At 39.4% G+C, this 23,861-nt stretch overlaps 3 protein-coding genes across 4 annotated transcripts in view; all 3 read right to left on the bottom strand.

Annotated features, from left to right (window-relative positions):
• The window catches only part of LOC118426979 (atrial natriuretic peptide receptor 1-like), a 17,920-nt gene extending 12,341 nt beyond the window's left edge, over nucleotides 1–5,579 (bottom strand). Inside the window, exons 1-6 of the mRNA XM_035836613.1 lie at nucleotides 5,405–5,579; nucleotides 5,092–5,212; nucleotides 4,508–4,643; nucleotides 3,770–3,885; nucleotides 409–517; nucleotides 181–213 (exon numbers count right to left, since the gene is read on the bottom strand). Of these exons, the coding sequence (XP_035692506.1) occupies nucleotides 181–213; nucleotides 409–517; nucleotides 3,770–3,885; nucleotides 4,508–4,643; nucleotides 5,092–5,212; nucleotides 5,405–5,547 (658 nt within the window). The 5' untranslated portion in view covers nucleotides 5,548–5,579. The remainder of the gene's footprint in view (nucleotides 1–180; nucleotides 214–408; nucleotides 518–3,769; nucleotides 3,886–4,507; nucleotides 4,644–5,091; nucleotides 5,213–5,404) is intronic.
• A 391-nt stretch (nucleotides 5,580–5,970) lies between these two features.
• LOC118426978 (gamma-aminobutyric acid type B receptor subunit 1-like) lies at nucleotides 5,971–11,323 on the bottom strand. The gene is made up of 3 exons (XM_035836612.1): nucleotides 10,293–11,323; nucleotides 6,702–6,854; nucleotides 5,971–6,206 (listed from the first exon to the last, which is right to left on the bottom strand). The coding sequence occupies exons 1-3, from the start codon at nucleotides 10,651–10,653 to the stop codon at nucleotides 5,971–5,973; spliced, it is 750 nt and encodes a 249-aa protein (XP_035692505.1). The 5' UTR covers nucleotides 10,654–11,323.
• A 2,161-nt stretch (nucleotides 11,324–13,484) lies between these two features.
• Nucleotides 13,485–23,861, bottom strand: part of LOC118427339 (RCC1 and BTB domain-containing protein 1-like) — a 28,140-nt gene continuing 17,763 nt past the window's right edge. For both annotated transcript variants that reach the window (XM_035837079.1, XM_035837078.1), the window contains 4 exons: nucleotides 20,658–20,755; nucleotides 17,431–17,561; nucleotides 16,439–16,588; nucleotides 13,485–15,273 (listed from right to left, as the gene is read on the bottom strand). In XM_035837079.1, coding sequence (XP_035692972.1) covers nucleotides 16,448–16,588; nucleotides 17,431–17,561; nucleotides 20,658–20,755 — 370 coding nt within the window. In that variant the 3' untranslated portion in view covers nucleotides 13,485–15,273; nucleotides 16,439–16,447. The remainder of the gene's footprint in view (nucleotides 15,274–16,438; nucleotides 16,589–17,430; nucleotides 17,562–20,657; nucleotides 20,756–23,861) is intronic.

Below are 23,861 nucleotides of genomic sequence, written 5' to 3'. Positions count from 1 at the left end.
TCTGGTGGGCAGAATCACTTTCTTTAAAAAAACTGAGTACTCATAGTCCTCGAGATATCAACACAAACACATGATGATTTTCATACAGGCTTTTCATGTGCGTGGTATTTTCTATTGGCTGTCAATGCGCGGAAAAATTCCAGAATGTATTTATTATACATCTACAGGTGTAGGTTGTACCTTTGTATCTTGCCTCTTGTAAAAAGGTCATCACTGGGGAATTGAAGCATTTGTTTTTCGTTATCTTGTCTTTGAATTCTGGGATCTAATCCCTAACATCCAATACATATATTTGTCTTTATTAACTTAGCATATACGTCATAGGAACATACAGTACGTATTTCAAAGTGATGTATCAAATGCTCATTAAGTTTTCTTTACAGCCATTATGGAAAAAAAATTACTCACAAGAATCGTCGGCGCAGAGATCGTTGTCCCAGCCACACTCCGGACTGTCGATCGGTGGAGCCGACTTTCCACCCGCCCACACTATGTCCACGTCCCGCATATCTAGCGACTGGCGGAAACATTGATACATGTAATTTAGGCCACGTTGATTTGGTTGTGTGGATGGCAACCTAAAAACTGATGCGAGCGTGCGAATAAAAAAAAAATTGACAAAAAAGTTGCCCTCGTTATGGAATCTGAGTGGCCTGGAAGGCTGAACAAATGATTGGTCACAGAATATGGTATACCAAACAATAGATTCTTAATTTTTTGCATTTTGCCGCCTTAGCGGCAAAATGCTCTGAGGCCAGAATAGTGGCCGTTGTGATGTTGAGATGAACGGACCTGTTCAATTCATGCCAAACATTTCTATACCTGTTAAAACAGGCATTTTTGCAACAAGTTCGCACTGGCGCAGTGGTTAAAGTTTACGCATTCTAAACCAATCACCCGGTTCGAATCCGGGGAGGTAGATTTTTTTTTTCTTTTTTACACCATTAAAATACTAATTTTTACATCCATTTGGCCACACCAATTTATTTCTTTGGTTAACGGATTCGCCGCTTCGTTGTTTTGCCGAATAGAAATAAAAATAAAAAAAAAAACAACTTAAAAATGCCCCGCAACAGAGCTCACTCAAAAACAGGCAGTGTAGTGAAATTTGCTGCAGTTCACGCAAATTTTAACAGGTGGCGTCTAGATCTAGATTCAGGCACATATGTGAATCTCTCCATGCGCCAATATCAGGTTTAGTTACTCTGTTCTATTTATATGACATTCTAATAACTAGAAAAAAAACGTTCACACACGCAAACATTGGCAAAATGCCAGCTTTTTTAAAAGCACTTGTTTTTATACTCTCTTTGATCTTGGAATATTCCATGACATTAGTATACGCTTTCTCTTTTAGGGCGCGCCAACTTTCTTTCAACTGGGAAGGGGTGATATCGACTCCCGACAACCTTTGACCTATTGCTGACGTCATATGTGAATGGCGTCACGTGTGGAAAGCGATAGGGTCACATAGCTGAAGAGGACTCAGCGATTCGGTGATTTGATTTTGTTTAGTTGGCAAGCAGACGAAATCCTCTACATCATACCGGTTACAATTAAGTATAGTATGTGGGGAAGGACAACCTTAAGCCAACCGTTCACACTTACGTCACATCTTCTGGTTACAATTAAGACCATCGATATTGCATCATTCTTATCTCTTTTATTAATCATGTTTGTTTTAAACCTTTTAACAGCAGCAATATTCTTCTTGATTGTGTATAATAAACTTTCAAGCTTATGAGCTAGACATATTGGAAAATGTACCCATTTCTGCATGCATGAATACACGTATTCTATTCATTTTATCCCACTCAACCTTTCTGAGCTCATCTTGTTGCATAATTGTACATTCTAGACTGTGATTTCGCTTAATGGAATTATTTAAGTAGACTAATGTGTACGTTAAAGCGTTTCAAAGCATGACTCACTTTATCGCTGACTTAATAGTTACATTACCTCATAATGCACATGACAGTCAAATCAAAAGTTCAAAAAAGCAATCATTCGCTGCAATCAATGTCATTAATGGCATGGTGTGTGGCTTTTAGTAGCGCATGGGTCTATAATCATTTATCGTCAGTCACATAATCATTTATACCTTTTAGTAGGTAGGTACCTCAATTATATAAGCTAGACCTTAGATCTCTCAAAATCATTCTCCGTAGGGCCACAGCAAGTAGATTTTATGGATGACATCCGCGTGCATTAATTTTTGCCTGATTTCAGAAGAAAAAAACAAGACTATGTTTTCCTTCGGAGATGGTCTACATGACGAGAAAGTACCAAAATGGGCAAATATGTTGTGTTGTAGGCTATTAAATGGTTTTAATTGTAGAAGTGACACTAGCCAGTTAGCCATGAATGTAGTTATAGAAGTGAAACTAAAAGTTTAGTTAGATAGTTGTAAAAGTGGCCCCAATATGGAAGCCATGCGTGTTGTTGCCATGTTGGTAAGTGATACCAGTCTACCACACTAATGTCACCTTTGCTACACTAGTACACGTCGTGAATACAGAAACGAATGCCTGGCTTGTAGGCTGTTATACCATGTTTCGTCGCTTCGATTCTTTTTTTTTAACGTTTTATAGTGCGTATATTTGGAAAATTTAGCCATCTTGTTTTTTTTACCCATCTTGTTTTTTTTACCCATCTTGTTTTTTTTTGCCCTATCTCACTATTTTTGCCGTCTGCAGAGGATGTCATCCATAAAATTTACTTACTGTGGCCTAGTGTAAAATTATGAATTTCTTCAGACATACAACAAGTACTGCACGTTCCAGTCTAAGAGTTCTTATGATTGCAAGGAGTTTCATAACTTCATTACGCATACGGTAGTCAGGAAAAACTGAACGTAAGTGGTAATCATTCGCTGCAAGAAACTTTATTACGGACATCGTGGCTTTTCGTGGCGTATTGGGCTTACAATCATGAAGCTGATTACCCCTTTAGTAGGGACCTCAATTACTTTAATATGTGAAACATTTGGCGGCTCCTATGTCGCTAATGGTCTGTCTCGACTAAATGACTAGATGTAGTCTGTGATAAGAATACCAATGACTATCCCGAATAACAAACTGCTGTAGAAAGACGACACCTTGTACCTAAATATCAGTGCCTCTTTCAATTGAAAAGTGTAGGTTTTGGGTGCTAAAACTTGCCAGTGCGTGCCTTTGTCTTCTTCTTGTTTTCAGTGAGATGTTCTATCCTACGTTGTTACACTCAGATGTCAAAATGTATATCCTTCGTCTGTTTTATTATCCTTAAAACTAGTAAAACTTTATGGAGAATGTTTGTGGTATTTGCCCAAGCATATGGGCTCAAATGGCATACGACATAATTTTAACTGTGGTGTCAACCATGCAACAACCATGAGTTAGAGTTATTTCCTCCTGTAAGGCGCTTTTATCATAATCACTTTATGAAAAAAAAAACAAGTACAATTTTATGTAAAGATCAGTCTAAGACGAATGATACACTCAGATGTCAAAATGTATATCCTTCGTCTGTTTTATTATCCATAAAACTAGTAAAACTTCATGGAAAATGTTTGTGGTATTTGCCCAAGCATATGGGCTCAAATGGCATACGACATAATTTTAACTGTGGTGTCAACCATGCAACAACCATGAGTTAGAGTTATTTCCTCCTGTAAGGCGCTTTTATCATAATCACTTTATGAAAGAAAAAAAAACAAGTACAATTTTATGTAAAGATCAGTCTAAGACGAATGATTTTTTGACAAGGACAGTACAAATAGAAAACACACCTTATTTGCCGTCGCAAATTCGGCTATGTCCTCAAAGCGATCACCCTTCAGGTTTTGAATGACGTAGTTGGGGCTCCTGTCTCCGTACTCATCTATGGAGACACTCCCTGCAATACCTGTGTAAAACAAACAAACAAACAAACAAACATACCATCACTAGCAATACAACAAGTCGTATATCCTGCGTGCATATTCAAACTTTATAGCTTTTACTTCTTCCGCTTTTATCTTTATTTTATCCTTTTGTCAATATTTCAATGCTGGGCTAATGTGGTGGATAGGTTAAAATTTGCCATGTGACATGACAAATCGTGTTGAGAGATGAAAAACACTTCATTGTGAATCTGATTTGAGGTCCTAAAATCATATTCATTTATTTAACCATCTATTTTTTTTTGGGTCGTCCCTTCAGTTGACATAACTGATTTTCAAGGGAGCATATAAGTGACTACAAAAGTGATAATTTTTGTGGATCCACGTCAATAAAGCACGAGTTACCGTCGAACGTCCTGTCTGTCATGAGTTGTACAACACTGACGCCTAAAATCATATAAGTGAATAAAACTGATATTAGTTTTTGATCCACATCAATAAAGCACGAGTTACCTAGCCTCCGTGGCACACTTCGAACTGGCTTTGCCGTGGAAAGAAGTTTGCTAATGTTGAAAATCACGCCCCCCCCCCAAAAAAGATAAAAGCCAGCCCCGTTCGAAGTCTGCAACTGAGGCTACAAGTTACCGTCGAAGGTCCTGTCTGTCATGAGTTGCGCAACCCGGGCGCCGTTCGTGTCAGACTCCCCTTCCTTCAGCGCGTCATCCAGCGCCAGGGCGTACAGCATCACTGCGTCATACAACATGGCGGCGTACACGTCAACCTGTCATCAAACAAATTGGTAAGTCACCTGTTCTGGGCAATCGGTTCATCAGTTATTTTGAAGAAGAACAGAGATCTGGTGGACACTTGCAAGTATGAATTTCCTATTTTGGAACACACAGGAATTGTATGTTATTTTCAGTGTCCGTGTTTTCTGTGTAATTTTGTTACTCCTGCAACTGGAAAGGTAGCTGTCGCAGTTACATGCGACATCTTAAAAAAAACAATAGAACAATACACAATTATGAAAATTCCATAATTATGCCTGCTTAAACTCCACCTATGTGCTCAAAAGATTCGCCCTCCCATGTGTGTTATCCTCTTCCAAAGCGTCCATCAAAAACACCTCTACAGTTCCAAAACAATGGGATAAGTGGCTCTATTCCATATCCTATAATCATTCTTGACTCTTAACTCTACCTGTATTGTGTTCTCTCTATACCTAATACCTTTTCATATCGTTGCATCCCACGGTTGAACGGCGGCCCTGCCATACGGTACCGGACTTCCCGCTCGAGCATGTCCCAGTCCTCCAGTAACGGCGTGTGAACGTGGACATTCAACAGTCCGCTGGGAGGAGTAACAAACAATAGGGCGTTTGCACTCACGTGACTATGACGTAAGGATTGTCATCCATACTAGTTGGTTAAAGCCCCAAGTTGTCAGGTAAATTTCACCAGGGAGCTTTCATCTTGATTTTACTTTGTATGTTACAAATTACGTCACGTAATTCTTATTTTAAAAAAACAAACACAATTTTACTTGAAAACTTTCTTGGCGTCCGCATCCCTTCCGTCCCGTCCCATCCACGTGTTCTCTCCCAACATGGCATCCGGAGCAAAGTTGATGACAACGAAGACGTAGTCGCCATTCACGATCCCCAGGTCCGCAGCCATCAAGAGCATCTCCCTCACGTCGCCGCCGTCTGCACAGAAGATAAGGACTGGGGAAGGAAAATGATAATATGAGCATCTTCTGTGATTCTGTGAACAACCAATTTTTACTCACTTTGCTTACGTTTCAGCGTCTCTCAGACACCTCCCTAGATCCTCAGAGCTTCTGACTGAACTTCTGCTCCTCGCCGCTAAATATGACCGTTGTAGGTGGCGCTTTTGCGGCGAGAACAAAATCCCCAAAGTGGCAAGATTTCTCCTATATCCTATATTCTACCAACCAGATGAAGTTATTTTCGTGCGCATCTACTCCTCTGACACTAATCTTAACCACATTTTTCTGTCTCTCAGTAAAATAGACAACACAAAATCCCTAAACACAACATGGCAAAAATCTCTCAGCCAACCAGAAATTATTTTCAAAGTGACGTTATACTACCACAGAAAGGCATGAGGAAAGTTGGAATGATTACTTCTAGCCTTCTGCTTCGCAGTCTCCAGAGCGTCATGGTGCATGGCCCTCTCACGGTCGCTCATCTGCTCGTACCAAGGGTCGAAACTCTGGAAGAAGGCGACAGTTATCCCGTCATCCTCCAGGGCCAACTTGATTGCGTGTGACGTGGTCTGCCATACTTGTTGTGTTGAAGCCAAGATGGCGGCCCTGCTCCAACCTACATGATGTTCAATCTAGCTGTTAGCGTTTAGTTAATTAAAAAGGTCCATTTTCCTCGTTACTAAACTTTTTTTTAAGTGTCAAATTGGAAGTATGATTTTCCTAATTAATAATTTGACTGTATTCTGACTCAAGGAAGAATCGAGTTCCTGATTGTCTCTAAGATAGCCTTCCTCGGGTTCGAATGACCAGTCACTAAGGTCACGTGACCTGACGAAATTGTGATATCACCAACAAGCATGAATCAGAATGTCTATCAGAAATTGAAGTGACTGCTATCGCAACCCATTACCTCAATATTCAAAAAGCGTTTGAGTCTTATCATATCATTTATCCCTTAGTGTAACTGTTTGAGCACCACAAAATTTGGTAAACAATTTTCTCTACCCTTCTCGGTTTTCTGTTTTCCTTAGTGCTTTACTTACTTAGTGTCGTGCCTGCCTATTCTCCGACATTATCTTCTTACCATTTTATGTATCAATCGACGACCCACCGAAGTGCTTGAGCAGAGACACGAAGAGGGCCCCAGTCTTGGTGAAGGGTCCCACTGTTCTGGCGAATGTCGGGTACTCGTCCTTGTTGCTGAGATGAGACGAAGCACACCCCCACGATACGACTGGTACGTTCCACGAGGCTGCTAAAACTCCTGGATATCGTGAAAAAGGTTGCTATATTTGTATGTTTTGTGCATATACAATTCATATTCAACAGTCTATCTTCTATGAAATTTTAATCATATTCTCATTGAGCCGCAAAAGTCCCATCAACAAATAAATGACTTTCAGAAATGACAACTTACAATAATTTTATCTCACCTTTGCCTGGTATCACCTGGTGCAGCTAAATATCTCTTTAAAATCTTATGGTTTGTATGAAAAGTATTGTATCCTTTTAAGATTGTTGCAGCAAAGACTTTTTGTCTGCAACCTTTTCGTTTTTGGCTAAAACATGCAACCGTGAAGATCGAGACACACAACCTTGAGATGATGAGACAGTAGTAGACAGTAAATCAATAAGCCACGAGTGACCTCACCTTATTAGGCTTATTAGACTCTATATATATTAGTGGAATCAATTGGGCGATTTAACTTAATTTCTCATCAATATCTAATTTCCTCCGTGTCATACCTACTATAGGACAACTTCATAAATCAGACAGTCACTTATCATAGTTCAACATTAAACGTAAAGCTTAAGTACTACGAACATACTCAAATGGACCTGAAGTGCAAATTCAAATACATAATGACATGTGACAATCCCTGCATGGCAGATATAGGAAAGTATATCAAAGAAGGTTTAGACATTCGACATTCCCCAAATGATTGTAAAAGTCACCAATGATTGTAAGAAACTTATCCCATACTACAACTCCTGTATTAGTTAGAAGTTAGCCTTTAGTTAAGTTATAGCACTGTAGTTATGTAGATTCCATACTTTGTACCTCGTACAATTGTTGTGCAATAAAGTTACATATCAGGACATGGATGGGGCGCACCAGAGCACACTTTTATCATTCAGAATCCGAGGCACACTACTACATCTGCTGACAAATGGAAATAGAGACGTTCGAGATAAGGGAAATGTCGAAGCATTGCTACACGATGTCGTCGATGGCACTAACATATCGTGTAGATTACTTGATCTATTTTGTCATTGTTGATGATTTTTTGTCATTTTAAGCGAATACACCAAGGCTTACATTTCAGCATGTAGCTTGTCACATTTTGTCATTCACCCCAATCGTCTTCTGAGGCTTCTCCGTTGGCTTGGGGCTCATTATTTGAATTTGCAATGATTTGGATGATTCTATTTACTGTTGTGAATATTTGTAATACCTATGCCACCCGTGAGGAACTAATTCTGAGTAAGTAAAATAGATTTAACTTGCTAACGACATTAAATGTCCAATTTTACCTAAAACAAATAGCAAAGAAAACCGCCCACGAGAACCGTAGCCACAGGTTGATTAGAGCTTTCATGAATAAACAAAGGTTCAAACAAAAATTAACAAGCCACTGGACACACGCGTAACCGTATCGTTCAGTACACCGAAAGCATGTACACATGTACAGAGGCTTAGAAACTCTTTCCTACATTATGAGATCAGACTGTAAAAAAGAGACAATTAAACAGTACTATTGACGGAGCCGTTATCTTGACATAACTCAAAACCACGAGTAGATTTTCATTGTAACTACATATAGATTCGAACAATGACTCTCAAACCTTTTCAGGTAGTTTAAAAAAAGTTGATTTAAGGATTGTGTCACATATGTCTTATTTTGTTTGCTGTTAGGTTGCAAATTGGGTCTTCATGCCTTTGATGTCTTCACTGAATAAAACCATTATATATCAAGAAACGCATTACACGTCTTATACTCAACAACATCTTTTCTAGATAGCCCTATGCCGGCCAATTTGACGAAAACAGGACGAAACCCTAACAAGAGCTTGAAAGTAATTACCATGATAACGAGGTTCTTTTGTGACATGCACGACGAGTGGTCTGTATAGTGAAAGGCGTTTGTACGTGTATGTGTGCCCCTACACGTGCGCAACCAGCCGAGCTCAATCAACATGCGTAATCACATTCTTTACAAACGATTCCACAGAATTGAATGGGACTACCAAGCTATTTAAAAAAATAATTGAATGAGAATTATCAAGCGGAGTTTTCCGTCACAATTCAGCATGAGGACACATCGAGCCCACGGCTTTCATAGGAATACATTTCGTGAACTTATCGTGTGAAGCATGTGATAGACCTTTAATGATACCAACACCTGTACAGGTGCAAATCCGAAAATCAATTGATCTTTCATTGTCAGGAACCCGTTATTAGAGCTATCGTTTGAGATGAAACGCTTCAAACAGCTCAATCGGTCGCAAGCTGGGTAACGTCTTCATCCCCAGGTCACGCTCTCACATGCCTATGTAAGGTTTTCGTAGATATGCCAGGTTTTGTAAAAATTGCTTTTCACTTTGATGCGCTTGACCCTATCTAATTCATGGTATTTCTACACCACACAAGTATTTAGATGTCCGTCACATAGAATTCGACGTTCACACAAAGTCTATAACAAGTAGTAAACAACGTGGAGTATAAACTACAAACCTAAACTGATTTATTATTAACGTGATGAACTCTGCTTCGCCCAGGAAAAAAATTACAGTTTGGATTTTAGCGGAGAAGAACGTTTTCTTTGATTTTCACTGGCACTGGATATTCGTGGCAAATATCTTCAAATCCACGAAGATTTAAAAGCATACATAGACAGTTGTAAAGCAAATATGAAATACGCTGCGCTTATTTTAGATTAGGTATGTCCCCTAAACAGAGATTCAAATTTGATAGGGACAGCTGGACCCTCTCTAGAACTCGACCTGCTAGCTACACTTTATCACAGTGGGCCCTTATATATGTTAGCTTCTGAAAAGTTCTCTGAACACGATTTGCAAGGTAGGTTCTTTGACAATATCTCTCCCCACAACTGCCATTGGCTGTTTTGCTATTTGCATCTAATGCAATGTGTACCTACGATACCAATTATCAACGTTAACGTTCTGGTATTTGATTTTCAATCAAATTTACCGATGGCATAAGCGGTATCAAAAAGGCCAAGACAGTATCCAACATGTCTTATGTCACCAGTAAAGCCGTCTCCCTATTTGAGTGCCAGCAGATTCTAGGTGGCCTACTTAAGTCCTTTTGACACTGTCTTATGCCACCGGCAAATCTGATTGGCGATTACTAGCATTTACTGTTCATTCTTGCATCCATCCGATCTAAAGCAACTCATCAGCAATTGATATCAGATTTCAAACATATTCCTGTGCCATGGCAACTGATTGTTAAGACCCGTATACTTTAATGTTATTTGTACTTTCACTCATAAATGAAGGAACCAGTTGAAGTGAGTTGGTGTTTCTTTTTTTCAACGAGATATGACACTGGACACAAACATGGAATATTTCAGTAGTGCACAATGCCGATGAACAGTGGTCGACTGTCTTGTGATGACACACTGTAATTACTGTAATGAGCAATCGAAAGCTTTTTCTGGAAGGTTCTCGGACTCACCGATTGGTCCGCAGACGGCATCGCAGCCCGGTCCTATGATGGCCCGAAGATCCGCCCGTAACTCGTCGTACAGCTCCATGGTGACGTCCGTCCCTTCCCTGGCCGAGCATCCCGTGTCTCTCCAGACGAAGTCGATGTGGTAGTCTGGCAGGATGGCGTCGTTGTTGTTGATATCGTCGATGGCGACGGCGGCCGCCGGGGCCATGCGTTTCCCTATCGGCCAAGGTCCGGTCCAAGGCACCAACACTACCACCGTTAGATTTTTCTTACTCTCTACCGCTTCAGTATGAATTGAAAATAGAATTGTCCACATCAGAGGCAAAAGCGATTGCAAAGTCAGGAACCTTACTGTAAAGGCCATTTCACGTTTTTGTTATTGCAAATGTCGCTACATCAGAGCAGTAGAGTGGCAGCTAAGACAGTCTTGGACCGAATGCGGCGGATCAGTTAATGTTCCTCCTATGGCGGCAATCCCAGAAGAGGCGTGTCCGTAGCAGAGCCAATGACAAGAGGGATACAGTCAGGCTGATGACAAACACACATACGTGTGGTCCGTGTACACGTCTTCTATATGCTCACTGTGCTTAATATGCACATCGTCTACCTTAGAAGGCAACTTTTCATGATAATACGTTTTGTTTGTAGTCCCCAAGGAGAGAAATGGCATCAGGCTTCAACTCTTCCGGACAGATCAAAAGTATCACGGTACATGTCAGCAACGTCCTTCAGTAGTCTTCTTTGCAAATTGTCGTCAGTGGTCGCTATGTAATTTCATCTGCCGTGCCCTAAGATTATAGGATTGACGCTGTAGAACCGAAGATCGTTTGGAGATCAAATTTAAAGGTTGGGACATCTGGTAACATTAACAAAACACACTTGATATGACATAAGCAATATGAATTTCGAACTGAAAGTTGGATAGACGAAATTTCAGCATATTACAGGTCTCTAACTGTCATTTACCGGACAGAATATTCAATAATGTCTTTCCGCGCTCTGTTATTTACAAATTATGGGAAGTATGCATACTCATTACATACCGATTTCCGACCATAATTATGATATCTAGATGGTACTATTTGATGTCATTGTACCAGGAATGTTCTGGATAATTTACCCAGGTGATAGTCAACCTAAGAAGAGTATCAAATCCTCTTACAAAATCTCAGCAAACGGGGGCTAGTATGTAATGACTTCGCAGATTTCAAACCGGTATTATAAAAAGATTTCGCTTGAAGATACGGTTGCCTGTGCGCCTGTGGAATCGACAAAACGATTTGTGTCGTGTTTTGTGTAGAAGCACTGTTCAGTACCATAGTATTGTCTGTCATAATCAATATCTTATTTGCCAATAGAATAAGCCCTTAGGAAAGTGTAATCCTTGTCCTGAAGCCTTTGCATTTTTTTAATATATCCTTATAGACCTTGAACGTCTCTAGCTCCTTGTGTCTTAAAGTAGTTTAGGACGAATGCCGAATAATGCCGAATACCCCGCCAGCCCGTTACTAGTTTCTTGTGTCCTGTAGTTGTTTCAAGTTCTTGTGTAACATCCGTTCGGTTTTTTTACATCACCATCTCTAATGTCGAATACCCGGCTAGCCCGTGCACGATACTAGTTTCTTGTGTCCTGTAGTAGTTTCAAGTTCTTGTGTAACATCTGTTCGGTTTTACATCGCCATCTCTAATGACGAAGACCCGGCTAGCCCGTGCACGATACTAGTTTCTTGTGTCATGTAGTAGTTTCCAGTTCAAGGGCAACATCTGTTCGGTTTAAAATCGCCATCTCTATAATGGCTAATACCCCCCTAGCCCGTGCACGATACTAGTTTCTTGTGTCACGTAGTAGTTTCAAGTTCTTGTGTAACATCTGTTCGGTTTAACATCGACATCTCTGATAACAATATCATGTTACTAGTTTCTTGTGTCCTGAAGTAGTTTCGCTTTTAAAGTTTAGTTGTACCCAAGAAAGTTGTGTTTTGAAGAACGTGTATCTGTGTGAGCGCGTGCATGCGTTAGTATGTGTGCGTGTATTAATGTGTGTGTTTGTCTGTGCGTGTAAGTGAACACGATATCTCGAGAATGCTCGGGTGGATTGTGTTGATATTTGGTATGTGGGCAGGTCTTGATGAGGCCACGAAATAACAAGATTTCGGTCCCCCTAGACTTTCTTAAGAACTGCAACGGAAATTCCGGTTTTGATTTCCGGTGTTCTCGACATGCTACGGACTTGCTACGGTCATGGTTTGTTTAGTGGTAGATAGCTGCTTGGGGGGAGATTAAGTCGTGTATGTTTGGGCCATCTACTAACTTTTTTTTGGAACTGCATGGGTCATTTTTATTCAGAGTTTGAAAGAGAACAACTCAAGGTGTTCTGAATTTTTATCCGTATCCTGGATATATCCGGATGCGGCACATAGGGCATATATCTTTATGCCGGATATATCCGGGCTTGGCAGTTTAAGGGTGGGTTCAAACTAGCCAACACCGTTTGAAAGAAGAAAATCAGCATTCCTAAAAAATGCAGTTGAACAGGCAGATATCATGCCATTCTCGCGGCCTTCTTATTGTATTTTTCTCATTAAGAACCAAGTCCAAGCAGTTGCTCCTAATACAAAGACATTGCTATTTTAGTCACATGTATATAAATGATTAAAACTAATGATATACTTCTTATTCAGAACACCCAAACGGTAAGTCGTGTTATATATATAACGATGAATATGTTGTTTGGTTTTACTTGACAAAGGAACTTCACTATAATGATGTGATTAGCGTGATAAGTAGCGTGTAAGAGGCAGGTGCTCACCATGACATGTCACTATACGAAGAAAACCTAACTGCACAGGTTGCCAGTGCAGAGGCCTCAATGAAAGCATGGATGCCTCTTCAGAGTCCTCGAATGCCTGAATACCAGATATTGTGAAAAGTCAAGGCTGTCCCTAAAATGAGATTAAAGGTAACTGCAGAACATGTGCCATACATGTTGTCATTGTCATAGAAATAATATAAAAATCTATGATAAACTGTCCCACAAGGAACAAAATCGTGTTGCACACTTACATGTATGTATGTATTGCTGCTATAAAAACAGATGCTGAAGTAAACTTCTTGTTTCAATTGAAATGCTTTAAATCTTATATCTACATTTATTCAATTTCCTCTTATACTAATAAGAGTATTTGACAAGAAAGCAACATTTTACTCGTTGATGTTTATTGCCTTTAGTTTGCCTTTGGATTTTTACAAATGTTGCATCCAATTAAATTTAAAATACATTTCACCAACTTGCTCCCAAATAAAGCAAAACAACTTTCATTCGAGCATCTTGACTAGTGGTTTAAGATACAAAGGCATTGAAAACAGACGACTGATACAGCTATGATCTAGTCACATTCCAACTAGGTAATGACAGCATTCACGACAATCATCTCCTCAGTAAAACATCCATGGCTGTGTGAAGAATGCTATCAGTTCACTATATCACAAATCTAATGTGCAAGAAACACAATGACAAGGTCCTTGAGTAGGAATTTAGCAATTTACAACATCTAATAATCTTATAGTGTACAAGCAATCTATCCAGCTAAACAAAATTATTATTACATTCCAAAATTCTTGGTATTAAAAAAAGGATACATTATCAATGGGAACATTTTCAAAATTAAAAAAACTTAATGCAATTTGCAGATACCAGCATTTTAAATGATTATCAAAATTTTAAGCCCATTGCAGACCACAGCTTTTTTTTAAATTAGACAACACTGATTTAATTATACGAATGACATCCATGCACATCAATTTTTGTGTTCCAGAAGAGGAATTGTGAAATGACAAAAATTAAGTATTCATTGTATATTAGTACCATATTCTGTTTGCTGTCATTAATTCAACCTTCCTGACCTCTTAGATTTTAAAGTTGTCTTTAGCCCAATTTTTTCTTTGTACATTTGCATCAGTTTAGGGATACCTGAAAGATGTCATCATTATAATCAAATCAGTTTGGACTTACAAGCAGGCCAGTGGACAGGATATGGCAGCTGTCAGAACCTGGTAATAATGAGGAACCACTGAACATCAGAAAACCAATGAAATTGAAAAAAAAAATGATGACCAGGTGGTGTCTGCAGTGGTGGCTAATCAAAACGTTTGGTTTCTAAAACAAAACCATTGTTTCTACAGTTTGTTGACTGACCAGCTTTTCACGGTTCACTCAGCTTCATTTCCATCATGGGCTTGGTCACATTTATTGTTCGACTGTAATATGACTGCAAACTGAAGGTTTTCTAGTGATAGCCATGCAGGCATCATACAAAATTCAGCTGCCTTGTTATCAAAAAGGCGCTTAGATCCTTGTCAACTGTTGGTTTTGTAACAGCCTGGTTGAAAATCCTATGACATCAAACCTATATAACGGCCTAAATTATTACATTTTACAGTGACGCATATAAAAAAAAAACATGCAAAAGCCAATGTAATCTAGTTACATGTATCTAAGATCAAATTGTGCTTTGCCGATGGCTATTTTGTTCTTTGAAGTTGTGGCTTTTAACTTTCATATATATATCCTCAGCAATTTAAAACTTGATTTAAAAGGATTGCTCTGTAAAATCTGTTTAACTCTAAAGTCGATAATGATACAGATGTTTGTTCCATGTTGCTATGTTGCTATCTATATTAAATTTCTTGGAATATACAATCATGTAATGCTGAGTGTCTAGGAAACACTAGCAAGTGTTGTAACAGCTACTTTATGTGTACATTGTAGTATGAAAGTGTAGCACATGCAAGCACAATATCCTTCACAAAAGAAGTGATTTGTAGAGAGTCAGAAGATGCTTAGATTTTGGATTGCAGATATGGCACATATGAGGTTGGCCAAAATGTCTCTGTTGACTTTGTGTCTCTGTGAAGTCAGTAGACCAACAATCTCCTATCCTCTGAAGTCACTGCTGATTGTCTCTCCTTTCTATCCTACTGGTAGCTGGAAGAAAACAGCATTCCGTTAAAATTAGTACAGTAACAGTGTAGAAATAGATTTTGTAGGGACGAAGTCTCTCAGCCCTATGTATATAAGGAGTCCCTGGAAAAAAAACTGTATGTAAAGAAACCAACACACTTGTCTTTAATATATTGAAAGTAGGGGTGCAGTGTTGCTTCACTTCAATTATAGAAGATGACTGCTTTATAGTGGTTTCCAAAATGAATCTGACAGTGTTACCATTAGCAAACTTGCATCGGTACAATAAACAGGACATGTGCACTTCCTGCTCACTGCTAATATATAGTACTTGATTTGATGCTTGTCTAGATGTACATGTTTTCACCAATTCTTTCAACTGAGGTTAGTGACCTCATTTACACAAGCAGGATGTTTCAAAACATACCCTAAATGAACAAGCAGACATCTACAGTATTAAGAATGCTTGGCTTGTCAAAAGAGCAAGAACAAAATTAATGGAAGCTGGCTGCCTCAAAGATTAAAACACCGCTGGTCTACCGCACTTGTCACAATAAATAACATTGACAACCACGGCTATCGTAGCAGGTGCATTTCTGGAGGCAAACCTTACTTTAATTGTTACATTAAATGTACAGCCTTTTCAACTAAAACATGTTTAGACACGTACTGGTTATATTCAATTAATGTAATCAATATGCACATTGTACCAAAGGTTCCAAAGTAAGAAAACTCAGGTAGTAAATGCAGTATAGTTATTGTAATCTCAAAAATAAAATTATATTGAAGGGCCATAATTCTGACGCAAAAATTGTAGTATCTGCAAAACGTCATGTCAAAGCAGCGGTGGGTTGTTTGACAAAGACAGTATTGGACAGTAAAAACTTTTTGTGTTGGAAGATACAGTTTTTTCACTTACTAAGAATATTGTTACTAAAATTTATGTCAGTATCTTATTATCCTGTCAATGTCAAATTCCATTTGTAATTGACAATGTATTGTCTTTGTCTGTGTCAGCAGAGATCCCCTTTGTAATAGCCACAGGCTAGTTGGACAGCCCTGGCCAAACCAATACATGAAAATTAATAATTACTGTTCAACTAAGCTTTGGAATAATTTCTGTCAAAAAATAGTTGATATAGATTATTTTGTAACTTGTCACCAATAGTGATAACAAACCTACATGTACCTGTCATTGTCAGTACTTAAAAGCCCCTCGTTGGGCAGCCTTGAGAATGAAGTTCTTCACAGTCTGCTCATCGAGCTTGTTGAAAGCTTCTGTCTGTGTAACTGCCGTCATGTGGTTGAAGCAAAATCTGAAACAAAACTCTTCCAGGTCCTGAAAAGACAATGGGAAATATCAGTACACTCTTTAATCTTTTTTGAGATAGTCATATGATAGTCATATGCATTTTATGGTTAGAACGTGTTTGATCCTTGGGATCTTTTTTTTCAAGGTAGCTGTTTTCATTATCAATGTAATAATTTGAGAAATCACCCCTATTTCCCTGGTATTGTGGAACAGCTGGCCTATGGGCAATGGGGTTTGACAATTACTTATCTCAAAGCAGATATGGGGTTATGTGAATATCGTGTGGTCAGCTGTCCACAGCTGTCACTGCCCCACTTTTTAAAATGGTGTGCGTGGTTGTTTTCATTTGGTGTCGTTCGATTAAGACGCTGATTTTGCTGTTGATGCGTACAGGACTGTGTTTTAAATTTGGCAGTGATAGGTATGTTAGCTTTTAAGTAATTTTTTGGTATAAGTTGATGTGATCTGTTTTGTATGCGATATAAACATCAAGTCATACACCACAGAAAACATCACAATCGACATAAACATTTAGGAAACAGATCGCATGTTACCTACAGTCACTTGTTAAAATTTGTATTTTGTAAGGGCTTCTGATGTTGTTGTTATTAATATGGGCTCCCTTGGAAATCAGTTAATCTAACTGAAGGTACCACCCTGAACGTTCTTGAATAAATAAATTAATAGATAGAGTGCTTTCTTTGTACTAAGTACTAACTGGTTCCTTTTTCCCAACTGATTCAAACCAAAGACTGCTTCTCTGCTTAGCACTCAGCAATTGTGGGAAGTAATTAGACACACATTGCTACCTGAGTTGGCTCACCCCCTGCTGTATTTACTGTGGTTACTGAATAGAGTAATTTTCTTACCCTGGCTTCATATTTGATGGCAGCAGCTAGCAGCATGGCAGCGTTTTCCACCGTGATGCCCTGCTTGATAATCCGCTCACACAGTTTCTTCAGCTGCTGTTCACAGTAGGAGTTGGCCAGGTCCAACAGGCCTATAGGGAAACAGACAAGATACATCTTCAAAAATAAAACCTGTGACCATGTCATCTCAAATATTCAAATAGGTTTTCGTCAGTCTTTTAACCTGATATAGGACAGTACTAGGGCTGTATCCAACTTCAAATTTTTTCCATCCCACTTATTGTTTGGGAGCCAAATGTTGTTGATTTTCCTAGTAAAATCTGTCATTTTAAGCTAATGATAACAAATTTGCATCAATTTTATGTACTGAAGTTCAGATTTTTGGATGGATTGGGTTGAATTTTTGTCTGTCCCAACAAGCATATTTCCATCCCAGGACGGAGGGACGGATCTTGGAGACAGCCCTAGACAGTATATACCAACATGTACCTATTAATATATCTTCATGAATTAACATATTATTTATATTGGACACATAGGGATTCAAGAGATTTGACGTACAAAGATCCATTCCAAAAAAAAGCTAAAGCACAATTTGTTTTATTTTTCAAAGCAATAAAACATTAGCCCTGAACTCCTATCAAACTCCCCCTTTCTGCTATTGTTCGATAAATCAAACAGCTTCAAACAAAGATAATACTTTTGGAACTGCACTGGGCAGTGTTGTTTTAAACAAGTTAACCATGATAGTCCTTCCTATACTGAAAGCATTTACTACAAACAATTGTTATATCTGGTGCTGAAAAGTATTTGTAAAGACCTTTGTCAATAGTCCTTCAGTTGATGAACACATGCTAGCAATGACTTAATTTTTCATTTTGATCAGATTGTGACGAATTCCTAATTTTTTATGTAACAGAAATTTGTTGCCATGTTTGATATTTTCACCATATTCCACCATTGAATATTCCAGAAACTGCCATTCATTTGCTGTGGAAAATTCTAGAACCAAGACAGGAAGCTCTGACTTAAGATCCTACTTCCAAACTCCTTACAGATCATAGATGTAAACCCTAATCTTACCGACAGTTAAGAAGATTACCGATTATAAGGGACACAATCAGTGACCCTGATGGGAACATCCTTTGACTCTATACAAAAGTTAATCTGATCACAAAAGCATGTCATTCAAAATCTCTTATCTGTACAATCTCTTTTTAGGTTGGATGCTAACCTTGAATCCAAGGGGACAAGCCATTTCTGCAATGTTTAGGGAAGCCTCAAAAGATACTTTCAATGAGAATAACATTGGCCATTTGTTTATTCGTTCATTTAGACCATTGTTGTGCCATGTGCCACAATGGCTGCAAGTTTCCTTGCTGTATCAGTAGTGGTAAGTACCGCCTCCGTACGAACTCGTAGGGAATCCGACGGATTTTGGAGCACGCAGACACACCTTCGAACTTTACATGCAGGCAAAACTTTGTGTGCCATCGGGCTGCGGATTCGCCCTCCGTACGTGCCAGTACAGGCAACACACCTGCCCTGTACAGCATGAACATTTTCAGAAATACGTGCCGGACGTGGCCTTCCAAAAAAAAGGACGGACAAATTGCACGTACAAGGGGTTGTGCCTTTAGCTTAACATGCACTGGCCAAATTATAGGGGACACATTTAAGCAACTCATCCCTATACATACAATTACATGTACCCCAAAATCCCCACTACTGAAAATGGCACGGACACTTGAACACCTAAGGCAAAACCTTAGTAATTATCCTACATTTTCTAGCTTTACAAATACTCTATATCCTTCATGTCCATAATTCAATCCCTTTCGTCTAGTTTAAAGGATATTGAATTTTCTACTTTATCTTTGAAGGTCTGGGACATTTCACACCCACATGGAAGACTTCACACAAAACTTCTCCTTTGAAGTTAGACTCAACTAGAAAACTCTATTAGGCTACAAAGCATAATAGGTAATATCATTTATGTCAATACCGCCTCTGGGATAAAAGGAAGACAGGCTAATGAAAACAATTATGGTGGCTATTCAACTTCAAATGTTGCAAATCCTATATAACTTGGCATTTTCCATTGTGTTACTCATTTCAAAGACCACTCTTTGAAGTGATTTAATATTGTATGAAGCAGTGGTGGGAACTAGTTTTGTGTATCAAAATTGTAAATTAATGAATACGAATTACATATCACTCTGATCTGTACATCGGTAGTCTAAATGAAAGGTGGGACATCTATACAGAAATTAAGTACAACATGAATTGAGATAATGTATTTCATACCTAATCATTGTGAAAACTCCTATTACTGACTGTGTGTGGATGTGTCAATTTGACTGCAAATAATTCAAATTCAGTTTGCAACACCATCTTTTCATGTTGTTCCTTATCTGTAAAGATGCCATGGACAGGGTTAGTTGTGTTCACAATGAACGTGTTCAGCACCAAGGACAGGGCTAGCTGTGTTCAGCTAAAAGTGTTCAGCACCAAGGACAGGGCTAGTTGTGTTCACATTGGAGGCATTCAGCACCAAGGACAGGGCTAGTTGTGTTCACATTGGAGGTGTTCAGCACCAAGGACAGGGCTACTTGTGTTCACATTGGAGGTGTTCAGTGCCAAGGACAGGGCTAATTGTGTTCACATTAGAGGTGTTCAGCACCAAGGACAGGGCTAGTTTTGTTCAGTTGAAAGTACTCAGCACCAAGGACAGGGCTAGCTGTGTTCAGTTGAAAGTACTCAGCACTAAGGACAGGGCTTATTGTGTTCACATTGGAGGCGTTCAGCACCAAGGACAGGGCTAGTTGTGTTCACTTGAAGGTGTTCACATTGGAGGTGTTCAGCACCAAGGACAGGGCTAGTTGTGTTCACTTGAAGGTGTTAGGCACCAAGGACAGGGCTAGTTGTATTCACTTGAAGGTGTTAGGCACCAAGGACAGGGCTAGTTGTGTTCCCTTGAAGGTGTTAGGCACCAAGGACAGGGCTAGTTGTGTTCACATTGGAGGTGTTCAGCACCAAGGACAGGGCTAATTGTGTTCACATTACAGGTGTTCAGCACCAAGGACAGGGCTAGTTGTGTTCAGTTGAAAGTGCTCAGCACCAGTTCCAATGTGAACATAATTAGCCCTGTCCTTGGTGCTGAACACATTCAATTAGTAAACAAATGTTACAAAGCATGTACTATAAATTTATTACAAAATACATACCTATAGCATCCTCTGGAGGCAGATCCACCTGATCAGTGTAGAGGTACTCCAAGAAGGCCCTGTACACTGGGTAACTGAACTGGGTGATTTCTATCACACTGAAACACACAAAAAAAACATGAAAATTTCAAGAGATTAATTACAAGAAAGTGCATATTGTGTGCCTTGAAACCTGCAGGAGACTGAATTCGAAAGATCTATGTTTTTAAAATCACTTCCCTCAGCAAATAAGTATCCTGTCTTCTCTTCTTTTTCTATTTTATCCTATGTACATCAAAGAGTAGAAAATACAGAAGACATAAGTTCTGTCTTTACTTTGTATAAACAATACATAACTAGATGACACAAAAAGGCCAATTCTTCCCGGGAGTCTTTCTTTCCTAAGTCAGGACAATTGGTGGCTGCAATGGAATTATATTCCTTGACACTTACATGAGTCGCTGACAAACCTATGCTGGCTACAAGCCTTTTGCACAGTACAAATTGATGGCCAGCACAGGTGTGTCAATGTACAAACTAAGTGTATGGTATTTTGTGGAAAAGTTCAGCAGTTGTGCCAAATCTGTATCCCAACAATGCATAAAGGTTATGAAATCTGAAATGAGTTTGACAGGTAACATGTGTACAATGTATTACAGTGTGCTTATCAGAATAAGTCTAATGCTTATCAAAAAGATACATACATTCAGCACAAAAGTTAGGAAACTTCTCACATGTATCTCTCCTATTGCTTTATGAATTGCATTATAGTAAATGCATTAGATATTGTTTGAAAGATTCTATCATCCTTTACCCTGACCCTTTACAATGGAACCATTTTTGTCACGATCCTGCATTCTCAAGTCAAACCCCTGAGCTGTCTATGCTAATGTGCACCACAAAACTAAAGTGCCGAAATTCTCCTATCAACAGTTTCTGTATTTGGCAGAGGATTTTAGCACTTGTTCTTGCCCCCCCCCCCCAAAAAAAAACATTATCATAATAAATTGGAATGCAAGCTTTCTAAAGACAAGCTTTCAATGCTTGTCAAACCAACATAACTGAGTCATTTGAGGATAACCTTCATCTGCACTTATAAAGTACATGTGTGTACCCGCAATTATACTTCTAAGTAATCATGTCTATATAAGCTGCGTAAAAAGACGATGTACTCAGGATGTCACATTTAATCTATTATAGGGGCAGTTCATTATTACAGTGAACCTTTATGTTTTATAATACTTGCATATGACAAAAACCTTGATAGCCTCCTCCTCTGCAAAAATCATTGAAACAGCCCTAATGTTTGCAATGACATGACAGTAAGTCCCTGTCCATGGTCATGACAGACATACTTAAGTCTCCATATTAGCTGTCATTAGATCATCTAACATCCATTAGGAAACATTAAGTCATTTGGCTCTCTAAAACATCAGGCAATGACGTCCTTGCATTAAGCAAACAAGATCTGATGTCACATGTGTCACTACATGTGCCTTTAAGTGACTAAGCCATGCATGACATTCCAGAACCGATGTTTGTACTTAGTCTATCACTTCATCTTTGGTACTCTATTTGTTGTTGTTTACAGCATATTTGAGGCTTGAAATACTGGTTGCATGTACATGTACACTTTTGTGCAACAAAATTGGAGCTGTGTATCTAATTTTTGACTGTGGGTGCAACCTTGCACCTTAGATATTTGTGTAGGGTCACCTATGTATACAGGTATTCTTAGTATCTAGGTTGTAAGCCTTAAGTTTATTACCTGCATGTATGCAGGTATGGTTTTGATGCTGGTGGAAACTTTTCGGTAGCCGGGGATGTAGGGCGCTGTATCTCGTGAACGGATGGTGCGAGCACGACGATTTTTGGTACGTGGGTTGGGGGTGGTAGCCTGACACTCAGGTGTGATTTTGGGCCTCCTGGCGCTTGACCTTGACATTGAAGGTGGCATTTTTGGTGTTTTTGGGGCACTTTTGGCGCTGTGTGTCCGGAACGATACGCGCGATTGCGACGATTTTTGGTGCATGGGTGGGGGGTTGTTGCCTGTTGCCTAGGATTGACTTTGGGCCTTGTCGCGTTTGAACTTGACCCGGCAGGTCGAATTTTGTGTCCGGGAGGGGTGTTTCCGGAGTTATATCTTCTGAACGGCTGGTGCTGGCGCGATGATATTTGGCACATGTGTCGGCGGTGGCTGAATAATGCTCAATTTTGATTTTGGCACCCTTGGTGCTTGAACTTGACATTTTAGGTTACCTTTTGTGCGGGCACGGGGCGTGCGCTGTATCTCCGGAACGCAAGGTGCCATTGTGTTGCCATTTGGTACGTGAGTTGTTTGTGGTGTCCTGGTGGTCAGGTTTGATTTTGGGCCTCCTAGTGCTTGAACTTGATACTGTATAGGTTGACCCTGTTTTAGTGTGGTTGGGGCATCCTCCCAATATCTGCTTGGTTTTAAAAACAGATTATGGTTGGGTGTAGAACCATCATCTGGCCTGGGCCACCTTCAATGTATCAGGTTACTTAGTGGCACTGACAGTTTGCCAGATGACGGGAGTGTGCCAGATTATATATCTGTTGGTCAGGTATAATTGGAGTTTGCTTATTACTCTTTGTGGTGTTTCTAGAGCTGTATAGTACTGAGTTTTAAGTTCCGGTACAAGTTCCTTTACCCTGTTGGCAATCATGGTTGAACTTGAACTTAAACAGAAGAAGATGCAATTTTCTAATGTGGAGGAGAACTGTATAGAGTGTGGGCATAAGAGAAAGGTATGTGTATGATTTGTCCTGTGTTTCTTTTTGTTTCTTTGGTAATGCCATTTCCATACTGTATACAGGTAATTTGTTGTTTTGGGCTAGTCATATTCGCTTGGTTTTTGGGCCTGCTTAATCTATGGTACAGGCAGGGTTAAGTGGTGGAGGCTTAGCTTTGTTCTGTTTTGAATTCAGTATCGTTTGTTGCATTTTGTCGCGGCAAATATATGATGAAATTCCCCTTCTAAGCAACTGCTCATTGGTTTGCGGGGATGTTTGCTGGGTGTTTGCTCTGACTACAACAGCTTCTGAACTTTTCAAAGCTTCCATTGCCAGCAGCTTGCCATCTATAAATGGGATTGACAAGGACATGTTTCATAGTAAATTGTGCTGTTAAATTTGGCTTAGATACTACCGGAGATCCAGGTTTGGGGTTGGATGGATTGAATGCCAATATCATACCAACCTGGG

The sequence above is a fragment of the Branchiostoma floridae genome, chromosome 12, assembly GCF_000003815.2.
Source record: "Branchiostoma floridae strain S238N-H82 chromosome 12, Bfl_VNyyK, whole genome shotgun sequence".
NCBI lineage: Eukaryota > Metazoa > Chordata > Leptocardii > Amphioxiformes > Branchiostomatidae > Branchiostoma > Branchiostoma floridae.
Note: the sequence above shows the minus strand (reverse complement) of the source record. Positions and strands in the feature narration are given on the sequence as shown.

What these genes read in the sequence shown, in the direction of transcription:
- LOC118426978 (XM_035836612.1), bottom strand. Translation starts at nt 10,653, where the DNA reads ATGGCCTTTACAGTAAGGTTCCTGACTTTGCAATCGCTTTTGCCTCTG. An exon ending in TGCCGTCTGCGGACCAATCG is followed by an intron (nt 6,855 to 10,292) that starts GTGAGTCCGAGA and finishes CACGATATCCAG; the next exon opens with GAGTTTTAGCAGCCTCGTGG. An exon ending in GTCTCTGCTCAAGCACTTCG is followed by an intron (nt 6,207 to 6,701) that starts GTGGGTCGTCGA and finishes AACATCATGTAG; the next exon opens with GTTGGAGCAGGGCCGCCATC.